The sequence below is a fragment of the Episyrphus balteatus genome, chromosome 4 (assembly GCF_945859705.1).
Source record: "Episyrphus balteatus chromosome 4, idEpiBalt1.1, whole genome shotgun sequence".
Taxonomy (NCBI): domain Eukaryota; kingdom Metazoa; phylum Arthropoda; class Insecta; order Diptera; family Syrphidae; genus Episyrphus; species Episyrphus balteatus.
This window is the reverse complement of record NC_079137.1, coordinates 48,460,856-48,485,354: the sequence shown is the minus strand read 5'-3', so window position 1 is coordinate 48,485,354 and position 24,499 is coordinate 48,460,856. Positions and strand designations below refer to the sequence as shown.

The window sequence follows — 24,499 nt, the reverse complement described above, 5'->3', positions numbered from 1 at the left end:
CTAGAGTTACAGTACTGTTTCACGGATGCCAATCCGATCATCAGACTCCTTTTATTCAGTTTTGTGTGTGGTGCTTGGTCTAGTAATTTTTTTTTTCATTTGATTTGAAAAACTTCTTCCGTCACACTTGAGTATTGTGGCACTTGGTGGTAGCACCTTCAAGATGTTGTTGTTGTTCAAAGATTATAATGGAATTGACGGAACAAAAAGCAGTCACTGCAAAGTATGGAAACATACGAAAAAACTGTAAATCATTATTTCTTTCAAAACTATATGGTTTGAATGTTTGCAACAGTAAATTAAAAAAAAAAGAAATTTGGACGTTTTTGGGAAATTTTGCCTGTGGTGTGATGTGTCAAAATAAGTATAGATCCCACATTCCTGCAAGGAGCACTTGATAAATGAGTTAATGTTTGGGCAAGTGAGTAATAAGCATGAACATGACAGAAATCTATCGTCGCATATCGCATAAGTGTAGGGTGGATTAAGTGGCCAAAAAAACTTTGTTATCATGATCTAAAAATGGTTATATGTTGAAAAGAAGGATGTTCATAACGTACATATAGAAAGTTTAAGCCTACTAACGGCAGCTGAAATGAAGACCCTTTGTTTGACAGCAGTAGTAGTAAAGGTTGAACAGATTAGAAGTAAGAAGTTCCGAGGAAGCTAAAATGTTTCAAAGAAAATAGACCACAATCGGCTTAAAGTATGATCAAAAACTCAATTTTATACAACATCCAATAGGTAAGAATGCGAACTAAGAACCTAACTTGTACAAGCAAATGCAACAAAACAAATCTACGAGTCTTACCGCCATTTTCCCAGTTCAACGGAGATAATAAGCAAATACGACGTGGGAGAGTTATCGCTCAACATCGAGATCATAAAAGCGCTAAATAAAAACGATCAACAAAAACAAAACTAACCAGAATTTACAAAAATACATTATTTTTTTTTATAAAATTTAAATTTTATTTTTCAAAAATCTTAAATCGAATTATAATTAATATGTAATTATGTATTTATATATTGGAGAAACAAATAATAAAATAAATTAAAAGAATATTCCTTTTTTTCTTCAAAAGAGCATAAAACTCAAATAAGGAATACAAAACAAAAATAAAATAAATCTTTGCTGCTAAATTAAGCAGTCAGGTAAGTGCATATTATAAATATTTTTTAGATAAACAGTTTATAATTTACAAACTATCTATCCACTCATTAGCCAAAGGAAACTCAGTTCGAGCTTGATCCTCAGCCAATATCTTCTCGAGTAATTTCTTATTTTCCATTTCGTATGGATCCTGTACATCAAATTCCAAATCGAATTCTAAATCATCAAAATCGATTGTTGGTGGTGGTATATTACGATCTGGCAGATCGAAGTCATCTTCAATTTCCCCATTGCCATTGATTAGTCGTTCCAATACATCTGGTTCAAGAACATTCATTTCTGACCATATTTCTTCCAAGCCTAATAGAAATAATTTTACATATAAAGGTCCCCTCAAATAAAAGAAAATTTCTAATAATTTCCTTACCTTTGTGACAATTTTTGTTACACTTCCTTGGAGTTGGTAAATCTTCTTTGTATAGCTCTTCGGTCTTGGCTGTGACAATGGGTTGAATTTTGATCTGTTGTTCTCCATCAAATTGTGATTTAAGATGTTGAGAATGTTTTTTAAATAAATCAGTGCAGATATTTTTTGATGGACCGGGTATTTGGTGACCTTTGAATGGTGTTACCGAGGCATGATTGTGGATTACATTTTTGATTTCACCCAAGGCATGTTTGCGAATGTTGTGCTTGCGCTCCGAATGGAATTGTTTATTTGGCATGGTTCGCTGTTGGTAATTTTCACCATCCAAAAATAATTGATCACTTCGAACTGTTGACATTTTGTTGATTAATATTTTTCTTTTAAATTGTATTTTTTTCAGAGGTTTCTTTGGTAAAAAATCGAAGTTTTTTCTGTCGAGTAGTGTTGTACAGTTTAACCGGGAAAGTTGTTTTTTTTTTTTTCTTTTGAAAATTTAAAAAGTGACATTTAAATAAAAGTGATGCCAAGTGCTTCTAAGTAGAATAACTAGTGCATTCGATTTAGAGACTCGATTGCTATATCTGTTTACACCATACAACCTAATGGTGTGTTCACATTAGATCTGTTTGGTTTTGTTTTATAAGATCGTTCTTTTATTAAATAAAGTTAACTTTGGTCTTGGTATAAAAAGAGAAGGTATGATCATTAGAAAAAACTCTGTATCGGGAACTGTCAAAACTTAAAAATGGCTACTTAAGGTTTTGACAGCTGCCCATTGAAATTGTTGTTGTTAACAAATTTATCTTGGAAATTGTTGTTGCTTTTGACTTTGCCAAATTTAAACGTCAAAACCATAAACAAAAAATACCAAGACTGGAAACTTTCGTACGTCTTTCCCCCCAAAACCATTTTGTGTACAGTGTTGTCTGTGAATATATGTGAAAGCCACCACGTTGGTAAGTGACGTTAACACGCACACATATATAGATTCACGACAGTCACCACACATCGGACACGAACACACAACGATAGGTTCACGACATTCACCACACCTCGCAGCTTGTAGGCAAACGTCAGTTGACCGCCGAGTTTCCAGTCTTGGTATTTTTTGTTTATGGCCTTAACTACATTGGCTTAAAAAGTGAAAAAGTACAAAAGTGAACATTTTCAAACTCATTTTTGTATAGTTTTTCGACCTGAAAAATTAAAACAAATGATGCAGAAAGCTTATTTTTTGGTGTAATAAACAATTTGTATACTCTTTTTCACAAACAAACAATTGCGCTAACCAGAAAAAAATATGTTCACTTTTGTACTTTTTTCAAAAAGTGGTGTATGTAGTTAAGCCTTAAATATTTTTATTTTTTTTTATTTGTTTTACATAATTTTCTATGGAATCGGAGTGTAATTCAAACGGAACTTCGAGCCTCGATAACAGTTCCGTCGACAGTTTTCTTTTTTGTGTTTATCAACAAACAAGAATTAAAATTAAAATAGTTGAACAGTGATTTTTTTGAAGAAGTTTAAAAGTTAGTGGAAAAGTTTTAAAAGAACAATTTAATTAACCAATGAATTGACTAAAGATAATGGTTAAACTGATGGTCATAGCGCTGAAATTTTAAATAAATCGATTGTGTAGTGTTTATCTTGTGCTGGAAATGATCCAGAAGCATATTGGTTTAACGGTGGTAAAAGGTTTGCAAACTTTGAGGACATCATGAGGCATAATCATGATCACTGTATAGTTAATACATAGTTAAAGTCAAATTTGAGTAATCCTGCTTCAAGAGGGTAATGGCAAAAAGTAAGAGACCTGTAGAACAGGAAGAAAATTGTATGATAATCTTGTTTTTTATTCGTTTAATCATAAAAGATCTCGATGTGGAGGGGTTACTCTACGTATCTGTCTGTGAGGTTGGCCTGTTTCACCTATAAATCGTCGGCTAGCTTCATGGTTTTGAATTGTCTCCTTCTGAGGCCAAGTAAATGCTGGCGCTTTTCGTATTGGAACATTTCGGCTATAAAAAGCATAAGTCCTCTAGCTTTTCCGCTATTATTTCGTCGGCATAAAGCAAAATTGTTCTAAGTACATTGGATTTCTTAAGGACTTAGAATAATTTTGCTTTACGCCGACGATTTGTACCCACTTCCTTCCAAAACATTTACCCATACTTCAAAAGTTGCAGGGATGTAGGATCTTTAGGCTTTTTCAAGTCCAAGCTCGGGTAGAGATATTCTTAAAGTATATTGAACATAAAGCAACATAGCACCACTAGACAGGGTTGATCTCCGTGAAATAGATATATATAACTCCAGCTTATGAACGTGGTGGTAACAAACACAAGTTGTAGTTCATTCAAAACTTTCAACGTTGTTTTTTTTATATTAAACTGAATTTATATTGGATTTTTATTATTATCCAGAAAACCAACAACCCATAAAAAACAATTTAAATGAAGTATATTAAAATAAAATGCACGACTGGGTCGCACGTACTTGCTCTTGTAGTTCAAAGCATCTTTATCTTAAATATCTATTGGAAATTTAAGATTTTGTGAAGAAAAAAAAAAAAATAAAAACAAAAAAAAAATCGAAAGTTAAAAAAATTCAATTTTTTAAAAAATTTTTGAAAAACTTTGTTTTTTAATTTTTTTTTACATTTTACACTTCAATACCTATGATGTCTGTAAATTTTGAAAAAATTGACTTATGCTTTGATGAAATATATGGACTTAAAAAACATGTCAATTTTTGAAAAACGGCAACGCCATATTTCCGCTCTTAGCATTTTTTGAGAAAAACTAAAAACGCAGTTTTGTTGGAATCAATAAGAGTACTGCGCACACCAAATTTAAACGAAATCGTTAGAGCCGTTTTCGAGAAATTTGAAATACCTCGAAAACGTTATATGGGAGATATGCGTTAAATTGGAGATATTAAAAAAATAAAAAAAACGGACCTAGGGAATTACGTAAAAATCATCTGTACCAAGTTTCAAGCAAATCCATCCACCCGTTTAGGCGCTAGCTCGATGTACAGATGGACGCACAGACGCACAGACCGACGGACGGCATGACGAAAACCACTTTTTTGATCTTCTCCATCATCGTAATGTTGGTTTTGATTAAAACCTCGATTTTTTTTTTCTACACGAAACCAATACTTGCCCTATAGAGCAAGTAAAAAACACTTTTTCACCTATGATATGCTTACGGTCTTTTTTTTATTCTTGATACCAACGACCATCGAAATATTTTAACCAATTTTTTTATTTCTATGATTTATTTATAGGGTGTTTTGGTACTTTTTTCTTCCTCTTAAAAAAAAAAAAAAAACAAACTTAAATCCAAAATATTTCGATGCATTCTTTTGGTTCTTGGTTTTTCACCAAATGGGTTTCGTTGAGACTTTGACTATATGAGTAAGGGTATTGCTGGCAACAATTTTCACCAATAAAAATGCTGTGCATAATTTTACCCTAAATACCCTTGTGTATAAAAAGTTCATCAGTTTTCCCATAAATTTGGTTTTGAAACACTAAATTTCATTATTTATCAACTATCAATTGATAGTTGACATTCGCAATACAGGTGATGTAGAGAAATATTTTCTAATTATTATTGAATCACAAATACTTTTAGCTGTTATTTCCTAGTGTTTTTTTGCTGACAGTTTTCAATATTAGAAATAAAAACTTCGCCTTTTCTCCCTATTCTCCAATAATTATTCTAATACCTAAATAGCATATTTAAATGAGGTACTACTTGGCTGCTTTTTTTACCTACACATAAATTTTCATCGATATTGATTGCCTTTTCACAAAAAACTTTCAATTATTCTATAAACCTGGTTACATATTTTTATTTAAATAAATAGGTATACGTAAGTAATGCCACTTTATAAATGAAGTTAAATACATAAAACCATGTATTAAATCAAACACTGTACGTCGATTTCAACTTATTGAAATATTCCAAATCTTTTTTAGCAATTGATGGTATATATTTCTCAAAGGATCTTTCAAAGTCTTCCATACGCACAATAATGTCTTCTGGCAAGAGTTCATCTACTTCGCTATCTTCATCTTCAGCTTCAGCTTCTTCTGCAAAAACCAAATCAACATTATATTTAAGTAGTTTTCTTAACATTTTTATATTAGCCTTACCTTGACGATGCTTTTCAATAGCTCTTCTAACAGCAGATAACCAAGCATTCGAACATATCGAATACAAATCTGCTCCAGACATATCTTCATTCAAAATATCAACGATCTTTTCCAAACCCAAATCTTTGGTAAGTTTGAATTTCTTTGTTTGAGCTTTGAGAACAGATATTTTATCATCCGCCGTTGTACATGGCCCAACATAGAATAACTTGTCAAAGCGTCCTGGCCTTAATAAGGCTGGATCAATAAGATCTGGTCGATTTGTTGCAGCCAAAATGAAAATAGGTTTCGAAGGATCTCCCATGCCATCCATTTCGGCTAACAACTGACTAACAACACGATCCATTACACCACCAGAATCACCAGCAACACCTCTATTAGGAGCTAGAGAATCTAGCTCATCCAAAAAGAGTACACACGGTGCAGTTGAACGTGCTCGAGAGAATACCTCACGGACATTCTGTTCACTCTGGCCAACATACATATTAAGCAACTCGGGTCCTTGCACAGATAAGAAACTTAAGTTACATTCCGTTGCAACTGCCTTGGCGACAAGTGTCTTTCCAGTTCCCGGTGGTCCGTACAACAAGATTCCAGATCTTCGAAGATTCTTACCCATTAAATGAACATGTTTCAAAGGCAGACCTATGCTGCTCTGAATTTCATCCTTAATCTTTGCCAAACCACCAATATCTGACCAAAGAACTTTAGGAACTTTCGGTGCTCCTAGACTGTTGGCAAATGAAGATTGCATCTCAGTCAAGTTCTTCTTGAAATGACGCATACTAAGAACAGCTCGTTTGGGCTCTCTTCGCAAATCACGAATGGCATTGTCGTAAAGCAATTGTAAATCACCTAAAATAAATCCTTGTGATTTCTCAGCTACTTCTGTTAGAAGCGACTTTGCTTCGACCCAGTTGAAAAATTCACGAAGAAATCGTTCGCGAGACTCCATTGCAAAAAGTGGTAATCGTTCTAAACTTCCACGGTTGAATATTTCATCATTGAAACATTCACGGATGTGCAACCATTTGAGGATCTCAAAACGTTCCTCTTTGTCCAAAATTTCTATATGAACGATTTCAAGGAACAACCGTTGGATCATTGGTTTAAGATTTTTCTCATTGGTTAGGGCAACAATGATTATCGGATGGTCACGATCTCTTGCAAAGAGCTCCTGGATTTGAGCTTGAAAAGACGACAACAGTCGTAGATCTTCATTTCCTTCATTATCGATGCCAAAGATCTGAAATAAAAATTAAAAAATGAATCAAGTTTACTATTTTGAATTCCTTTTAATTTACCTCAAAATTATGGAAGACAAAAAGCATCGGTTCGCATTGCAAGCTCTTAGCAAAAAGTCCCTTTAGCTTCAATTCGGTGTGCGAGGGTATTAACGAAACAACATCAGCACAATCAACTCCATATAAATGTAATCCCAAATCCTGGGCAACAGCGTTAACCAACTTTGTTTTGCCCGAACCACGTTCTCCTTGCAGCATGAACAAAGGATAAATATGTTTGGATGACAAACAAGCAGATTTCTTTGGTAAAAATGCATCAATTGACGAACGCAACAGTGAATAAGCATCTCTCAAACCACTAGGATAGTTCTCCACAATTGCAACATTATCCAGAATTTGTCGTGGCAAAAAGTGATGCGTATGGGGAATTTGCATGAGATTTGTAAAATTCCTCGCCACAATTGCTTGCATTTCAAACTCACTGCCTTTCAATTCCAAATGAACACAACGGAAGTGAATGTACTTGAGATAGGCAAATATATGATAGAACGTTGCAAGAACCGAAGTTCCAAGTAGTTTGGCATTCACTTCAACACGATAAGTATGACCGCGATGCAAAATTCGTGGTGTATTGAAGTAATTTCCCAAAATAGTATCAACAATTTCTGGAGGCAGTTCGTAGGGATTATTTAACATATAGATGTGAACTTTTGTGGCAATTGATGGAATTTGTTGTGAATCAGAAAATGGCTCCAATTCTACCCAGAATCCTTGATTGTATCGGAAGCGGTCCATTAAATTCGAATAGAAATTCTCTTGGACATAGAGACAACCATCTGAACAATTTTGCACTGGAACTAGTTGTGTGACAATAGTTTGAGGAGCTTTTTGAAGCATTTTCTGAACAATTTCATTGCCAGTTGTTGTGATTGCTCCCAGTCGACCGGTTACGAGCAAATTGACAAAGTTTGCTTCACGGTTCTCTGCATATTGATTGAATATTTCTTCAGATGAGAAGATGACATGTTCCGATTTAATGAATTCATTTTTAATCAACAGTTCATAGAGAATATTGGGAATTGGAACTAGTTTGAATTTTCCTTGATAATTCTCCTGATAACGTCGGACTAGTGCATGGGCTAGAAAACCGGGAAAGACATACCAAGGGCATTTGGGATGAAGAATAGTCGCTGCTGCATTGTAGGCTTGAACAATTTCTTTCATACGACCAGTGTAACGGTATGAGCTGGGTTGCTCGGTTGGAGGTTGCACTGCTGGTGCAGGCTCTTGACTTGTCGTTTTGCCAGGTGAAACATTATCCTTCTCTCGCGATGGGGATTTCAGCGAGGCTTTTTGTTTCTGAAAAAAAAATTTTTTTTTAATAAAATTTAATCAAATTTATTTTATTTGATCTATGTAAAACAGTTAAAAATAAATCACATTAATGCATTCGAGCTGTTCATCAAGTCGCTGCTCAGTTGTCAGGCTCTTCATACCCACCCAGCTAAGGCAAATAAAGACAGTGGTGAAAAAAATAGATTAATAACATTGAATCCAACAAATCCTGAAAACGTGACAACTGTTACCTTCTCAGGAAGTTGGATATGGCTGTGAAAAACCAGTTCACAAAGGATTTCATTCTTGGGCAGGGTTTATGGATCGGCCATGAAAGGAAAATCCTATCGTAATGAAAAAACAAATAGCCTCGGATAAACGGTTTGATATTAGACTGACTCATGAAAAAGAAAAACGGCCCAAATGAAAAGCAAATTAACATTTTTTATGTATTTAGAAGTGATTGTGAGAACATTTAACAACAAAATGAAGCGGATTAGTTCATTCTTAAAATAAAAAACGATGCAGGTCAAATTGCAGTGCGATGGGATAAATTGAACCAATAAATTATTTATTACTTGAAATGTTTAAATGATATAAAAATTGGATGCAAATTTTGGGTCAGAGAAAGACTAAATACAAAAATTTTCGAGTTTTTAAGACCAAATATAATAATATACAATATATATAGGTAATAAATAAAAAAAGTAATTTTGTTTTTGGGTTTTTAACTGAATACGAGTTTTTGTCTTTGAATTAAAACCAAAAAATTAGAAATATTTTTGCGATTTTATGATCGTATCCAGATTTTGAATGGTGTTGCATAATTTTTTATAATATCCTGAAAAACCTTTAAGAGTTAACAACACAAACAAAATCAGTTTGCGAGAGATTTGTGTTATTACCAAAAAAAAAGTTCAAAATATCCGGATTTGCTGCAGGCTCCGTTTTGTGTAAAGTCTATTTAAATGGATCGATTTGTAAGAACAGTTTTTTCTTAATTCAAACAAAAATTTGTAAGGGTTGGCTATTCCAAATAAAGATTTTATGAAAAATATAAGTGATTGACTAAGGCCCAATTTATTCACTCTCCATTATTTTTAAAGGCTCCATTAAAAATTATAAAACTGTCAAATCGCATACAAATTTTAAAACTTCCCTTTTTTAATGGTGACTTTAAATTTAATGGAGTGTGAATAAATTGGACCTAAGTCCAATTTCCGGTGATTAACTTAACTAGTGACAGTGATATCCAGGAAAATTTTTTGTAGGTTAATTGCATTATTTGTGTAGCTAAGCCTTCAGAGTTGAATGACTTTTCCAAGTTGCAATCTAAGATCCTGAATGAATAAGCTCTCGTTCTAGGAACGTCATCACTTCGTGCACGGATTCGATTTATGGACTACCTAAGCTTTAGAGCGTAGAGAACTATTGAGAATACTCGTGATATCATGGAAAAGAAAATAACGAGTTCAAGCGAAATTTATATAAAAGGTTGAAATAAAAGTTGACGTTGTACAAGAAGAAACTGTAAAAATTAATTTTGCTGCCAGTATCACCAAAATAGACATTTAGATTGATAGCCAGACTCACAGTCATTTTTGAAGTTAATTTGCTTCCAAAAATTTAAGACTTATAGTGAAGAGACAGTTATGCTCAAAAAATCACTATCGTAATTTTTTTTATCACTGTCGCAACAGTTCAAAAAAGTTAGTTTTACGAAGCAGAAGTAATAGAGTCCATCCTTGCCACTTGGATCAATTTTTAAAGAGGCCCAAGAACCATTGCCCGGACTCGTGCGTAGTCTATGATCAAAAAACCCAACTTTCCATTCCCAGAGACACAATAGGACTCCTGATCGCTTTGCAGTAGTATGAAATAGTGAAAAAAAAAACAAACAGCTAAACAAGCCAATATAGATAAATTGAAAACAGAGTTTTTATAAAAAATTATAAAAGCATTTATTTTATAGAATCATACAAAATTAATTTTTCATCTTTTTTTCGCTACCAACAGATATTTCGCTCCTGCATCAATGCAGCAAAAATCTTCTCACTAAATATCTTCATAGCATAAACTGGAACTTGAAATGTAAACAGCACAAAGAATATATTCTCATGTTCATCACAATAAGCATAGCAATTGTGATTTTCCGATAGCCAATGTTGATTTGCACAACTCACAGCAATCGATTGCAAATTTTCATCACTCCTCTCTTTCAAAATATTCTCATCCGTTTCAAGCATTTGATCAATATACATTCGAATATTTTCCAAACTATTTTGTCCAAGTATTGAATATTGTTGTTCACTCAACGAATGTTCTGGATTTTTCAAAAAAACATATTTCTTTGTTGTTTTATTGAGTAAAACAATTTCCAATACATTCACATTGCTTTCAATTGTTTCGGGTAGGAAATTTTTCGAAATACAACGTTCGACACTTTTCATAATTTCATTCTCATTGCGAAAGACATTCTGTGCAATATTGCTGATCTCCTGATATGTTGGATCTGCACCGCAAATCACACATAATATACCACAACCAGCTATGGGAACAGACACAAATCGATATGCCGTGTTTGAGCTCTTCTTGGGCAAGTAAACAGGCACATCGTTTTGTGATCGATCTGCTGAGTTTAGCATTGTTATAAGCAATTTGCGATCGATCAAGTCCAAATCCCACCAACCTTCTGTTCCCACTGCTAGTTTTTGGTTAACAACTATGCAACAAAAGAGTGAGTCACATTGGACACTGAATTCGTTCAATTTCATCAGAAGGTGGGCATTATCTGTGGATAGTATACAATCGTTAAATCCAAGAATGTCAGTTGCCAAGGAGTCAAGTAGTCTATCGACTATTGGCATATATTGCTTTGCTTCTCTTTTTAAACGATCTACAATTTTGGTGGAAGTTTGTAAATCTTCTGAGTTTACGAATAGTTTAAACGAGTTAAATACCAAATCGGAAAGCAATTCTAGCTTCTTTTCCGACATGTTTCTGCCACATACAATAAGTGTAATAGCTGATTCATAATCTTTCCAGAGAAGAGTCCAGTCTTCGGCAATTGTCGAATTCATACAAACGCCCATGGATTTAAAGAACATGTGTACGCCATTCAATGAGGCTACAGTGGAGAAAGGTAAATTCTCACATTCTCCCTTTTTTCGGGTGAATATGGGCAATCCCCCATCGGCAGTAAGACACATTACGTGAATGGTCATTGTTATTTGTTTATAAAGAAGAAGAAGATTGGTTTTGTAATACAAATTCTATATACTATTGAAATCAGTGAAGTAGAAGAATAAGTAATATTATTTATTCTGTTTATATTTGTTTGATTTATTTTAATACTTTTTTGTTTTCTTTTTCAAGAATTTGTATTACTTTAATTTCGTTTCTACAGGAAGAACTTGGTCTCTCTTAATTTGTAGGTCACTGTAGAATGAAGAGGCAACAGGTAAATTCTTAGCCAATACCACTCTTTTTTTTTAATTTCCATAAAACTACTACCTGCACTAATCAAAAGTGCCAACCAGTTTTTTTTTTTTTTTTAACTCTGAAAAGCTATATCAACTTTACCATCATAGAAGAATTTAATGCATTTTAAGAAAAAAGAACTTCTTACCATTCTTTTTAGGTGAAATTGATTAGATAATTTATGAAGAATTTAAAAATTATAAATTAATTTGACAAAAACCACGTTCATGATGCACTGGACATTTTGTGTGAGTAATTTTGGACAATTGCCAAGAAATTTTTATATGAAATTATGCGAATATTTTTTGATATTTACCTTTTTGATCACCACTCTTTTCTTCATAAATTTTTGACACAAAAACAGCTGTTTGAATTTTTAGAGATGACAGGTGGAATGAAGCTTTTTAAGAGAGACAAGGTGAGAAAAAAAGCTCTTTATAATGAAAGTGATGCCAAAATTCAAAATTAATTTTGGATTTAATGAATTTTTTGGTTACAATTTATAAAAAGAAGTGGAAAATTAAATAAATAGAAAAATGCCTCACCTCGAATAGGCCGAGATCCCACAGAAAATTTTGCGAGTGGAGGTATAACCAAAATGTGAGTATGCAGTTTTATAGCCTTATGCGGGTCGACTGCGATTCAAGCATGGATGTGGCTATTTTTACAAATATGGACCTTAAATGGACTTGACCCATTACACTGTGTTACAAAATACAAATCATGTTAATTACTTTGGAAGTGACCTAGCAGAGGTTGTAAGTATTACTGAGTAAACCATATTTCAGCACTTGAAATTTTTCATAGATCCTCAAAATTTCAAGTTATCGTCAAAAAACAGTTTTTCAATGTTTTCACATTTCAACGACATACAGAGGAGTACTTGCTCTTTTTGAAAATATTTTTTATTTTGTTCAAGCACTAAATTGAGTGTAGATTTTATGGACTAAATCTCAAAATACAACATTTTCTTACCGTTTTTTTAGAATTCGGAGACAGTTTTAAGCTACATTTTGTGTTTTGAAAATTTTTTTATTAACAGTTCTACTGTTCTATTCATGTTGAATCAAATAATTTTTTTTTTGAATAAAATAAGTTAGAAATTGTGGAAAATATGAATATTTTACTCGAGAAAGAAAATTAATCAATCGAAACTAAACTAACTTCTCTGTTCATACTAATTGTAGAAAATTTATAATTGTCTTAACTTTTAGGAAAAATTTTACTCATTGTAATTTTTTCTTGCCCATGATAAAAAAAAGTGCCAACACTTTTGCTTACCTTTATGTATTTTGACGTGCTGAATCCGAATTCAGTTTTGCTAAAACACCCTCAAAATTTTGAGGAAATTGCAAAAAATCATGTAAATTGTTTTTTTTTTTTTTTTGCAATAAAGAATTATATGCTGAAATGGCTCCGAAATCTTAGCATCCCATACGTAAAATTTTGACACTTATTAAATGGTCAACAAAGGTTAACTGGTGTAATTTTTTGCTCAGCTATAAATTTATTTTAATTATTTTGCTAGCGTCCTAACTGCAGGTCACTGTGGTGTATGTGTAACTTTTTTTATATTGAAATCCCTTACCTACCCCCTGAATACAATGGTGTAGCTGTGGCTGTAGCTTGTAGCGCAAGTTGAAGAATTCTCAACTTTTTGTTCAGCTGCCGCCAACTTTTGTAGGGTTTACCCTCAGTAAAATTTTGATAGAACTACAAACTACAGCCACAGTTTAACCATTTGGGGTATTCACGATCCGATGCAACTGGTCTAGTATCATTGCAAAAGTGCAAAAGTGTAAAATCTTACAACACTACAACAACAAAATATATGGATTGAAATTTTACTTTTGCTATACCCTAACCCTATTGCAAAATAAAAATACAATGGAGTAAAATTATTTTTGACAGATGGCAGCTCACCACCGTCGCGTCGCCCATGATAAACAGTTTGTCTTTTTTATTCTGTTTATAATGGTTGTCGCTACTCATGTCCCGTAATTTAGTTTCTTTTGATGTAAAATAATTAGTGAAAATTAATTAACCCGAACAAAACAAAGAATTAAATTATAAAAAATGGAAAAAAAGAAGAAGCAACGGTGGAGGAAATATATATAAGAAGAGGGGCGTTCACGATCTATTGTAAAAAAATAAAATTTTACATTTTTACTAGGCCTGTTGCACCAGATCGTGAATACCCCTATTGTATTCAGCCAGTTATTGGTCAATACTAAGGGCCAGTTGTACAAATATTTAATCCGTGGTTCAGAAATTTTTATCTTCTGAAATCGGTGGTAAGGTTCCGGTTTAGCACTGATGCAAGGTCCACATATGTAAAAATAGCCACATCCATGCTTGAACCGAAGTTGACCCGCAGCTAATCCGCCGAAATCGGTGGGTTAAATTCCTGATTCGTGGCTTAACCACGTTTGTACAACTGGCCCTAATTGTAAAATATGGTAAGTAATTTTTTTTTATTTATTAATTTCACTTTTTGAGAACCCTTTTCATTTAAAAATAATGTTGATCACCTTTTTGGGTCAAATACAACTATGCGTTGTACTTGTACCACTGCCATTGTACCTTTGAGATTTGGATCACAACCCAAGTCTAATCATGTAAACTCGTAGAAAATAAAAAATCAATAAAATATATTAACCATACTGGCATCACTTCAAGCCATTTTGTTTATTTAATTTCGAAAAACCAATTTCGAATTTTCGATTACAAAAAAATTTCCAAAAAAAGAAATTTCTGCGCACCTTGTGTGTGTGTGTTGCCTGCCTCGTCTCAACTCAAATATGAAAAATGAAGTGAAGTGAGTTTGTGTGCGTGTTGTGTGTTATCATTTCAAAAACAAATGGCTGAAGAAAAAATTGACAGCCTCGCTGAGGAATTTCCTTTGCACAATAGTGTTTTTAATAACGATATAAAACGCCTTTCCCAACATCTACAACAACTCACTAACGACGTCTCACTAAAAGACAAACATGGAAACACCGCCCTCCACTTATCCGTAATGCTCGGCCACAAAGAGTGTACCCACCTTCTGCTCGCCCATGGAGCACCTGTCAAAATCAAAAACCTCGAAGGTTGGTCCCCCCTAGCCGAGGCCATTAGCTACGGCGATCGTCAGACAATCTCCTCTCTCCTTCGCAAACTAAAACAGCAATCACGTCAGCAAATGGAATCACGTCGAGCAAATCTAATCAATGCTCTGCGCCAAATGAAGGATTTTTACATGGAACTCAAATGGGATTTCCATTCATGGGTTCCCTTGGTGTCGCGTATTCTGCCTTCAGACATTTGTAAAATCCACAAATCTGGCTCATCTATACGCTTAGATACGACCTTGGTCGATTTCACTGATATGCGCTGGGAGCGCGGTGATATTTCGTTTATCTTTCGTGGCGATAAGAGCACCCATGAGTCATTGACTGTGCTAGATAACGAATTCCAATGCTATCAGCGAATGCGCTACGAAGAGAACGACATTGAAGAAGAAGTCGATGTGCTAATGTCGAGCGATATTCTTGCCGCCCAAATGTCCACCAAAGCCATACAATTCTCGCGAGCACAATCAGGCTGGATATTCCGTGAGGATCGGAAAGAGGTCGTTGGCGGGCAGTACAATTGTGATCTATATTCGATCAATGGTTTGGTACTTAAGTCACGCAAACGACGTGAGCATTTATCCACAGATGATTTGAAAAAGAATAAAGCTCTTGTTGAAACTATAACTAAAGGTCGACGAGCTAGTATCGATGCCAATGGTGATCTGGGTCGACGAAATTCATTACTGCCACCACCAGAAACCACTGTCACTTGGAATGAATACATTTCGGCTGAGGTTGGGAAATATCCCAAACTCGGGCGTGATATAGTTTTCAAGCAGTCCAACAAGTGTCTGCGAGCAACAGTCGCTATGAGTAAAGATTTTCCTCTTAGTGTCGAGATGTTGTTGAATGTGTTGGAGGTCATAGCACCGTTTAAACATTTCAGTAAGTTGAGAGAATTTGTAACATTAAAATTGCCCAGTGGATTTCCAGTGAAAATCGAAATACCCGTCCTGACGACAGTATCAGCAAAAATAACATTTCAAAAATTCGAATTTTGTGATTACATAGCACAGGAATTGTTTGAAATTCCCAATCACTATGTAGAGGATAATCGTCGATTTCCGGACTTATGACCCCAGCAAGAAGTTGATCTCAATAAAAATGAATTAAGTGTTACCGAAGAGGAAAACGAAGATGAGGCAGAAGAAGTGGAGAATGATGGAGAGGAAGAAGATGAAGATGATGAGGACGAAGATGAGTACTTAGATCCACAGGGTTCAGATGAAGTATCTTAGATGTTGATATAAAAAAAAAAATAATTATATAATAAAAACTCTCTCATTCTTTCGTATATTCTTCGAAGACCAAAAAAACATTATAGCAGCACGTACTTTGTTTTCCCAAAAAAAGAAGTAACAACACAAAACAACTACACCATACAAACAAACAATACACGAAACTCTATTAGACACACCTGCCTATCACTGACCAGTATAAGATTTATAGAGAGTTTTGCTAGGCAAGACCAATATAAGTTTATTTAACAAAAACAAAAAAAAAAAACTTTAAAAAGAAGAAAAAAATATTATAAGTATATAAGTATTTTACACACTATTTTATTCTATTTCTATTAAAATAAAAGTAAACAAAAAGAAAAAATAAGTGTCAAGGCCGTCAATTGCCTTCTTTCGCAGAGAAAAAAATGAAAAGTTTAAAAGAAATCTGATTGCCCATAATCTTATGAGTATAAAAAATATAAGTACCCAAATATTCACTTGGTAATGCTAATTCTTTTATTTTATAAGACTGTTTTAATATCTAGTATCGTTAGATAAATAAGATAGATCTTACATTGTACGTAAAAGCATTAGAATTACCAAGTGATTGTGTACCAAATTACATATTCCCAATAAGACACATATAAAAAAAAAAATACACAAAACGTGTCAATTATTACACAGTTATATTGCAAAATATTATTTCATTTCATTCATATTATATATTTATTTGTTTATTTTTACTGTGTAAACACAATTTCCCAAATAATAAATAAGTAAGAAAAAAAAAATGTAAAATAAAATACATACAAAAGATACATATATAAAATAATTTACTGTCCATATCTATTATAGAACTACTATTTTTCCTTTGCCACTATCTCTATCGCTAAATATCATTATTATTATTATATTTGAAATTATGTATACCTAAAAAACTTCTACAAAATACTTCATCTACACACTTTGTTTTAGAAAAAAAAAAACAAAAATAAATAAATAATAAATAAAGACAATGAACTTTATTAATGTTCAGTAAAGAAAAAAAATAGATAAAAAACAAAAATAAACATCCCATTCTACATTTTTAGGACAAAAAAAGAACAAAACAAAAACTATATAAACATTGTATTTAAGAGAGTAATGTATTTGTATTTATTTGTTAAACAAACAACAAAAAACACACGTTCCATTTTAGTTGAAAATTAAATTTAAAAAATAAAAAAAAAAATTACAGAAAAAAAATTATTTGTTATTAAAAAGAAAAAAAAAATTAAAAGTAGAAGAATTATTTATTTGAAATTTACATACATATTATATACATAGTACAAAATGCTATTCTATACACTTTGTATTTTGCTTAAGATGAGAAAAAGTAAAAAATGATGAAAAAAAGAATGTGGAGATAAATTCAGAAAACATAATGATGTAATAAATGGTAGTAATTTAAAAATGTACGTGGGTTTTATTTACAATAGAGTACGATTATGTAAAACGAGAAAGTCGTAAGTCCAAACTAAACCGAAAAAAATAATTTTTTTAGGTCGCACAGAATTTCTATTGGCAGACGTAATAGTTTTCTAGTCGTAAATATTAACGAAAATCTTTGAAAATTTAATACGGAAATGGAATGATGTTCTGGGGATTTTTCGATTATGAGCGCTTCTTTCATTTCTCCAGGAGCTTTCATTCATAATCGGATTGATTAAAAAACATAAGGTGCTAGTGAAAATAACAAAACTTTTTTACAATGCAAAAACTTAAAAAAGTATGACAGTGAAGATTACACAGCTCAAGGGGAAATTGAATTTTTTTTTTTTGACCAAAATTAACGGTCATATTACATATGACCAAAATGGAAAAGGATTTTGATAAATAAAAATACATGTTATGTGGCTTATAAGTAAAAGATACTTTTGAAATATAAAAAAAAAAGATTTTTCGAGCCATTGTTTACGGCTTTCAATGACGGATTTCAATGACAAAAACGGTTTAGGTACTCTAATGTCAAAATTAACAAACATTTTCCAAAAAAATAATTCTTGTCTTTAAAAAAATAAATTCAATTTTTTTTTTCGAAAAATCAATTTTTTGATAAAGCTCTAATGAATTTTATTGATTTTTTGTTTTTAAGTGTGAGTTAATATTCCCTTTTTAATGGCATTATCAAATTGTTTTTTATTTTTTTTTTTTATTTATTTATGTATATAAATGAAACAATTTAAAAAAGGGCTTTGACGATATTCAAAATTTTGTTTCTAAAAATTCTTTATTCAAGAAATTAAGTATTATACTTTCGTTTGGAGGTCAAAACCAATCAAGGATATATTTTATTAACTTTAAACCAAACTTTATATTTTTTTTTTATTTCTTGAAAAAAATCTTTTATAAATTTTTAAAAAGCTTTTAAGAAGCAACTTTTACCATAGCAGCAAATATTTTTTTATTTGTGTAGGTATTTATTTTTATTTTTATTTTTATTTTTGAAAAATGATTTTGTTTCAATAAATTTTCTTGAAATTAATTTTTAATGTGGGAAGTGGGAATGAAAAATGTTTGTATATCTTTAAATACATAGGTACATTAGGGCGTTCGTTATTTAATGGTTTTTCGAGAATTAGGTTCCTAAGTGGAAAAACTATTAAAAAATAATAAACAGACTTCTTTGTACGCTAGATGGCGCCCCAAAAGGGTCAAGTTTTGTTTCCATTTGAAATATGTAGGTATATCCCAACTAACAATTTTGCTTCTATAAAGCTTTATAGATGCTACCGTTCCTTCTATAAAGCAAAATTGTTTGTAGGGATGTTGACTTATGAGGTAATTTTTTTGAAATATAGCTTTTAAGGAAAAAGGATTAATGAGGCTCTTGTCTACATTAAGAGCCAGTTGTACAAATATTTAATCCGTGGTTCAACATTTTTTATCTTCTGAAATCGGTGTTAAAGGTGCAGTTTAACTTTAGCACTGGTTCAGGGTCCATTTATGTTAAAATAGCTAAAGTTGTGCTTGAACCAAACTTGATCCACAGTTAATCCGCCTAAATCCAAGAGTTAAATCCCTGAACCGAGGTTGACCCAAGTTTGTACAACTGGCCCTCAACACCGTTTTCAAAGAGATTAACCATCTTCTACGACAAGGGGTTTAGTCAGGACATGCATGTTTTTTTTTTTAAGCATATTAAAAGCATGAAAAATATAATAAAGCCCTAAAAAAAACATACATAAATTTTTATAAACACAAAGAAGTACCTATAACTTCTAATATTAATAATAATAAAATAAATAAATATAAATAATATATAATTAATAATATTATATTAAAAATAAAACGGTTCGGAGGATTTCAAATAGTTTTTAATATTTATTTTAAAAAATCTGTAAGGCACCTACCATAATTCCAACAAGTGCAGCTTATCATATGCCAGGTGCTCTGCGCTGAGCTCGGCCATTATTTATATAAATCCGTATTCCGGAATCTGACTGGAGATCTCTCTATCTCAACAATATGAACAGGCCTAAAAATATGAAATGTCAAAATACAAAATGCCATAACAGGAATATTTCTTTTCAGTCGCAGAGCTGTCAAGTATATTTTTTCCAGTTCCATCATCACACATCGAAAATCGAATCGACTGGAAATCTATTAAAAATTACTTCCTAGCACAAATCCGTAGTCCTGCACAAATTTTAAATTTTTAGTCAAATTCAATAAAAAAATAATTCTTCATTCGAAATGAATGCATCCAAAATTGCTCAATTTAACGCACTACGCAAATTACTCAACCAAGTTTTGATCAAACAAAAAACTCAACAAACTACCATCCGCACAGCCACACACTATCGCAGTGGAGCATTGAAACCAAGGCCAGAAACCATGCCTTTAGGTTTGGTTGGAGTTATGTGTGCCGTAATTCCTGGATTATTTATTGGTGCAGCTATTAGCAAAAGTGTGGCAAATTTCCTGGAGGAAAACGAACTATTTGTACCCGCTGACGACGATGATGATGATGAGGATTAGAAGAACAATAAATAAAATAATAGTCCACGGCCATGGTCGATGACGAAACGATGCGATGCGATGTGACCAAGTAAACCTTTTAATTATAGTTATTTTGTTGATATAAAAGAAAAATGTTGATTCTCTCTTGAAGAATATTTTTGTCTTTTTATTTATTTATTTTAAAATTTGTCTATATAGAAGTCCAAATAAAATTAATGTTGAAAAGAAAAACAGAAAATGTGTTTTTTTTTTTTTAATCACAGAAAAAGGAAGATTTATGAAAATCAATAGATTTGGTGCATAATGTGAACTTGAATTTGAATTGAAATTTTCTTAAAGTAATTATGATTATTTAACCTATTTATCTTAACCAAAATGCCCACATTGAGTCGCACGTACTTGCACTTGAACTTCGAAGTACCTTTTGTTCCAAGGTATTTTTCAAATGACGAGAAGTATCTTTCTAAAAAGATTGAAAGAAAATCGAATAGCTTTTATGAGACATACCGAAACACCCCAAAAAAAGGGAAATTTCGATTAAAAATAGATGATGGATTTTCGTTAGAACCACTATATATCAAATTTAATCGAAATCGTTAAGAATCGTTTTGGAGATAATTTTAGCGACCCAAACCGTAACATGAGATGTATCCCTTCTGAAAGAGATTCAAAAGATAATTTCAATAAAAATAATATAAATTTTATCAAAAAAGATCCATATGGATAGAAATTGGGAAACTTATGTTTTTTTCATAGATGCCATAAACAGAACTGGACCAAATTAAAAAGGACCAAATTAAATGAAGCATCAAAATCGGTGCACGTAGTGGAAATGAGAAACGCCTCCTTTTTTGAAGTCGTTTATAAAATCATGTGAATCAAATCCATCCACCTATTTGGGCTGGGACTCGATGTAAAGATGGACACCCAGGCATTACGACGAACAGAACAGGGGTGACATTCTGTACCGCATAAACGAACAAACGTTTTCACGTGTGCGAAAAATTTGCTTTAGGCCATGAAGCAAATCTTTCGCACACGCGAAACAGTTTGTTCGCTTATGCGATACAGAAAGTCACCCCAGTACTTTGGACTTCTCTACCATTGTAATGCTGATTTTTAAAACCGAGGAGATTCTTAATTCGATAATATATTTTTTTTATTTGGTCTTACTATGAAATTTCGATGGGTGAAACCATATTAATATTTATTTTTTTTTTAAGCTGGTCCTTCCCGTGTGGTCCCATCATAAATTGATCCAGTTTTGACTACGTCATATTTGAGAAAGAAGTCGATCGTTTTTATCTTTTTAATGTGAATTTCCATTTTCCACAAAAAATCTATTATTTTTGATCATCTATAAAAAATTCTGAAAAATACTGGGGTTCTATTTTGTAAAACGATTATCGTTGAAACTACTTCGTTACCGTTTGAAAGCGATTACGTATTACGATGATCGTTTTACTTCAAAGATACTCGTTAATTTTTATGACAGCTAATTACCTATCGTTTGACTTTCGTTTTCATTTAGCTGTCCTAATATTATTGCGTCTGCTGGTAGAACGCATGTGAGCAAATATTTTTTTCGGTTTAGTTTAGCCTTACGACTTTCTCGCTCTATGTCGTGTCTATCGCTTACTTCAGTATTGTTGTCTTGCCGCTCGTTTCGTATTACGTTATAGATCCCCTGGTATAATTCTATTTGCCAAAAGAGATAGTCGGCCTTATCACGTATTCCATCGATTTTCCACGATTCCCGAATAAAACAATCACAAAATCCAATTGTGGTGACGATTTGTATGAAATTTTCCAATACGGACGGATTCCGTGATTATTTTTTCGGGAATCGTAGCAAATTTTCGATACGAATGGAAATCATAATAAGGCCGAGTTTTTTTTTTATCCCAGATCAAAAGTCAACACTGGTAGAGGAGAAACATTCCCAGTAGTTTTTCTTGGAAATTTAAAAATCAAACAAAGACAATGTTTCGCCATCGAAAAATAGAAGAATATCAAGATAGGGTTGAAATTTACCGATATTACCGACCCCGACTGATTGGTGATTATTTATTAAATATTTTCCCCGAAGGATAGAGAAATAGGGCTGATAGTGTGCTAGTGCTTTTTTCAATCCTTCAAGTAATTTTTGATATAGCCTTGAGCTCTTCAATTGATGTGATCTTAATCTCCTCAATAATTGTAAATCTCCATATTCTTAGGGTTATTTACAGTCAGCAGTATACATAATTAACATCATTAATAACTCCTGTGGTAGGTATACCCACGCGATGATTCTTCTGGTCAAAATGAAGATTAAGCAGTTTTAAAAATAAACATACTGAATATGTCTAAAATATCCGTTAAAAAAACTTTGCCAAACGAGATGCCGTTCACAACATTCTAAAGTTATGATCGCTGACTCCGAAAATTTAACTATGAGTGTCGTAAATTATGAGTGCTTGGAGAACAACGACTTTATTATTTCGCGAAATTCAAAAACTTACCTTACTTTTAGATCGCACCTTGTTTATTTATTTCTGATCCCAAAAACACCGATCCATCTGTTTAAGGTGCTGCTCTACAAATTGCATTATTATATAAATGATGTAATAAAACTCATTTGAATAGTGTTTTTCTGATTATAATTTTATTTATGTATATACACTGCCGGTCAAAAGTTTGGAAACTCTAAATAAAAAATCAAGTTTTCATGTTTATTGGTGCTTCCCGGGTTCAAAACAATTTTGTTTCTATATTTTTCTTAACTTTTTCTTAAGCTTGTGTTATAATCTAGACATTTTATACAAATTTTAAAAATTCAACCATTTTAAACGACCACTGGACATATTTACTTTCAAAGAACATTTTTCATATGAATTCTTGCACACAAAATATTGCGTTTTTTTGTCTCAATTTTTAAAATTTGGCAAAAAACCTGCATTATTTTCACTTTAAATATACTGTACAGTAATTATGATGTCTTTTTTTTATAAAAATGGAAACACAAAGAGACATTTAATACAGATTTGTGAAAACGCAATAAATTTCGCGGATTTAACGATTTTTTTTGGTAAAGTTAGTTTAAAATGGCGAAAACTAAGGAATTATCTATTGAGAAACGGGCTAATATTGTTATCTTACAAAAAAATAGGGAAAACTTTTAACGAAATAGCCAAAATTTTAAACATTTCCAAGGAACGGTTTCAAAAACACTTAGAAGAAATCGGGAAACGGGCACAAACACTGACAAAAAACGATCTGGTTGACCTCGGAAAACATCAAAAAGAGATGATGGCAAAATATACACCATCAGCTATGCAAATCGTTTTGAAAGGGCTTAAAAAATCAGAAGCAAAATAAATGAACGTTTGGATTTAGCAATTTCCGTAACTACTGTACAGCGAAGACTGCGTGAAAAAGGTATGTTAGGGAGATTGGCTGCAAAAAAACCACTTCTGCGACCACAGAATAAGAAGAAGAGACTCGAATTCGCCATGCAACACAAAAACTGGACCATTGACCAATGGAAAGAAGTGTTATGGTCGGACGAATCAAAATTCGAAATATTTGGGTCGCATCGTCGGTAATATGTTCGCCGTAAAGCGAATGAAAAATATAATTCGAAGTGCATTTCGCCAACGGTCAAGAATGGTGGAGGGTCAGTGACTGTATGGGGCTGTTTTAGTTACGACGGAGTTGGTGAATTGATGGCATAACGAGAAAAGAAGGTTATCATCGTATTCTACAGTACAGTGCAATACTGTCTGGGGTCGGCCTTATACGATATGGTTTCAGTTACCAACAAGACAATGACCCCAAACACACTTCTAAGTTGTGTTCCACCTATTTAGAACGAAAAGAAGAAGAAGGTGTGCTGCAAAAAATGGTTTGGTAACCGCAATCTCCCGATGTTAATCCCATCGAATTATAGTGGGAAGAAATGGACTGCCAAGTAAGGGATTTGAAACCAACCAGCCAAATTTCAATGTGGAATTGTCTAAATAAAGTTTGGAATAACTTTCAAGTCAAAAAACTTCAAAATCTGGTCAACAGAATGCCCCGAATATGTGCTGCTATCATAAAAGCAAAAGGCGTCTTTATCGACGAAAAGAAGTTGGTCTGATTTCTTTTGATTTCTCATGTCTTAAAATGGTTGTTTTAAATAGAAATTTATTTAACTGTTTAGCAAATGCTACAAGTACCGCTACTGTAGTCATTGACATTCAATAAAATTCATAAATGGCCTATAATATTGCACCAAAGATAAAAAATTAATTTTTTGTTCAGGGTTTCCAAACTTTTGACCGGGAGTGTATATCTGCCTTATCAAATTTTGTATAGTTTTCTTATATTATCTTGTTCCTTTGGATGATGTTTTTGTTCAGTGAAACTTACA

General features: G+C 32.7%; 5 protein-coding genes across 8 annotated transcripts; 2 read left to right on the top strand and 3 right to left on the bottom strand.

Moving 5' to 3' along the window:
• Positions 1-1,006: 1,006 nt before the first annotated feature.
• LOC129918598 (uncharacterized) lies at positions 1,007-2,023 on the bottom strand. The gene is made up of 2 exons (XM_055999219.1): positions 1,542-2,023; positions 1,007-1,474 (listed from the first exon to the last, which is right to left on the bottom strand). Exons 1-2 carry the CDS (start codon positions 1,897-1,899, stop codon positions 1,200-1,202), a joined length of 633 nt encoding a protein of 210 aa, XP_055855194.1. The 5' UTR covers positions 1,900-2,023; the 3' UTR covers positions 1,007-1,199.
• Positions 2,024-5,362: 3,339 nt separating this feature from the next.
• Positions 5,363-12,197, bottom strand: LOC129918528 (peroxisomal ATPase PEX6). 4 transcript variants are annotated; one of them, XM_055999122.1, is made up of 5 exons: positions 8,537-8,604; positions 8,391-8,454; positions 7,011-8,309; positions 5,707-6,952; positions 5,363-5,643 (listed from the first exon to the last, which is right to left on the bottom strand). In XM_055999122.1, the coding sequence occupies exons 1-5, from the start codon at positions 8,587-8,589 to the stop codon at positions 5,477-5,479; spliced, it is 2,829 nt and encodes a 942-aa protein (XP_055855097.1). In that variant the 5' UTR covers positions 8,590-8,604; the 3' UTR covers positions 5,363-5,476. The 4 variants fall into 4 exon arrangements, with proteins under 4 accessions (XP_055855097.1, XP_055855098.1, XP_055855099.1 ...); XM_055999123.1 differs by having other exon boundaries at positions 5,363-5,637; XM_055999124.1 differs by lacking the exons at positions 8,391-8,454; positions 8,537-8,604 and adding an exon at positions 12,082-12,197.
• Positions 10,222-11,889, bottom strand: LOC129918529 (protein fuzzy homolog). The gene has a single exon (XM_055999127.1). It carries the CDS (start codon positions 11,507-11,509, stop codon positions 10,292-10,294), a length of 1,218 nt encoding a protein of 405 aa, XP_055855102.1. The 5' UTR covers positions 11,510-11,889; the 3' UTR covers positions 10,222-10,291.
• A 2,312-nt stretch (positions 12,198-14,509) lies between the features above and the next one.
• LOC129918952 (ankyrin repeat domain-containing protein 13C) lies at positions 14,510-17,380 on the top strand. The gene has a single exon (XM_055999721.1). It carries the CDS (start codon positions 14,626-14,628, stop codon positions 15,955-15,957), a length of 1,332 nt encoding a protein of 443 aa, XP_055855696.1. The 5' UTR covers positions 14,510-14,625; the 3' UTR covers positions 15,958-17,380.
• Positions 17,381-19,664: 2,284 nt separating this feature from the next.
• LOC129918600 (essential MCU regulator, mitochondrial) lies at positions 19,665-20,341 on the top strand. The gene has a single exon (XM_055999222.1). It carries the CDS (start codon positions 19,837-19,839, stop codon positions 20,119-20,121), a length of 285 nt encoding a protein of 94 aa, XP_055855197.1. The 5' UTR covers positions 19,665-19,836; the 3' UTR covers positions 20,122-20,341.
• Positions 20,342-24,499: the final 4,158 nt, after the last annotated feature.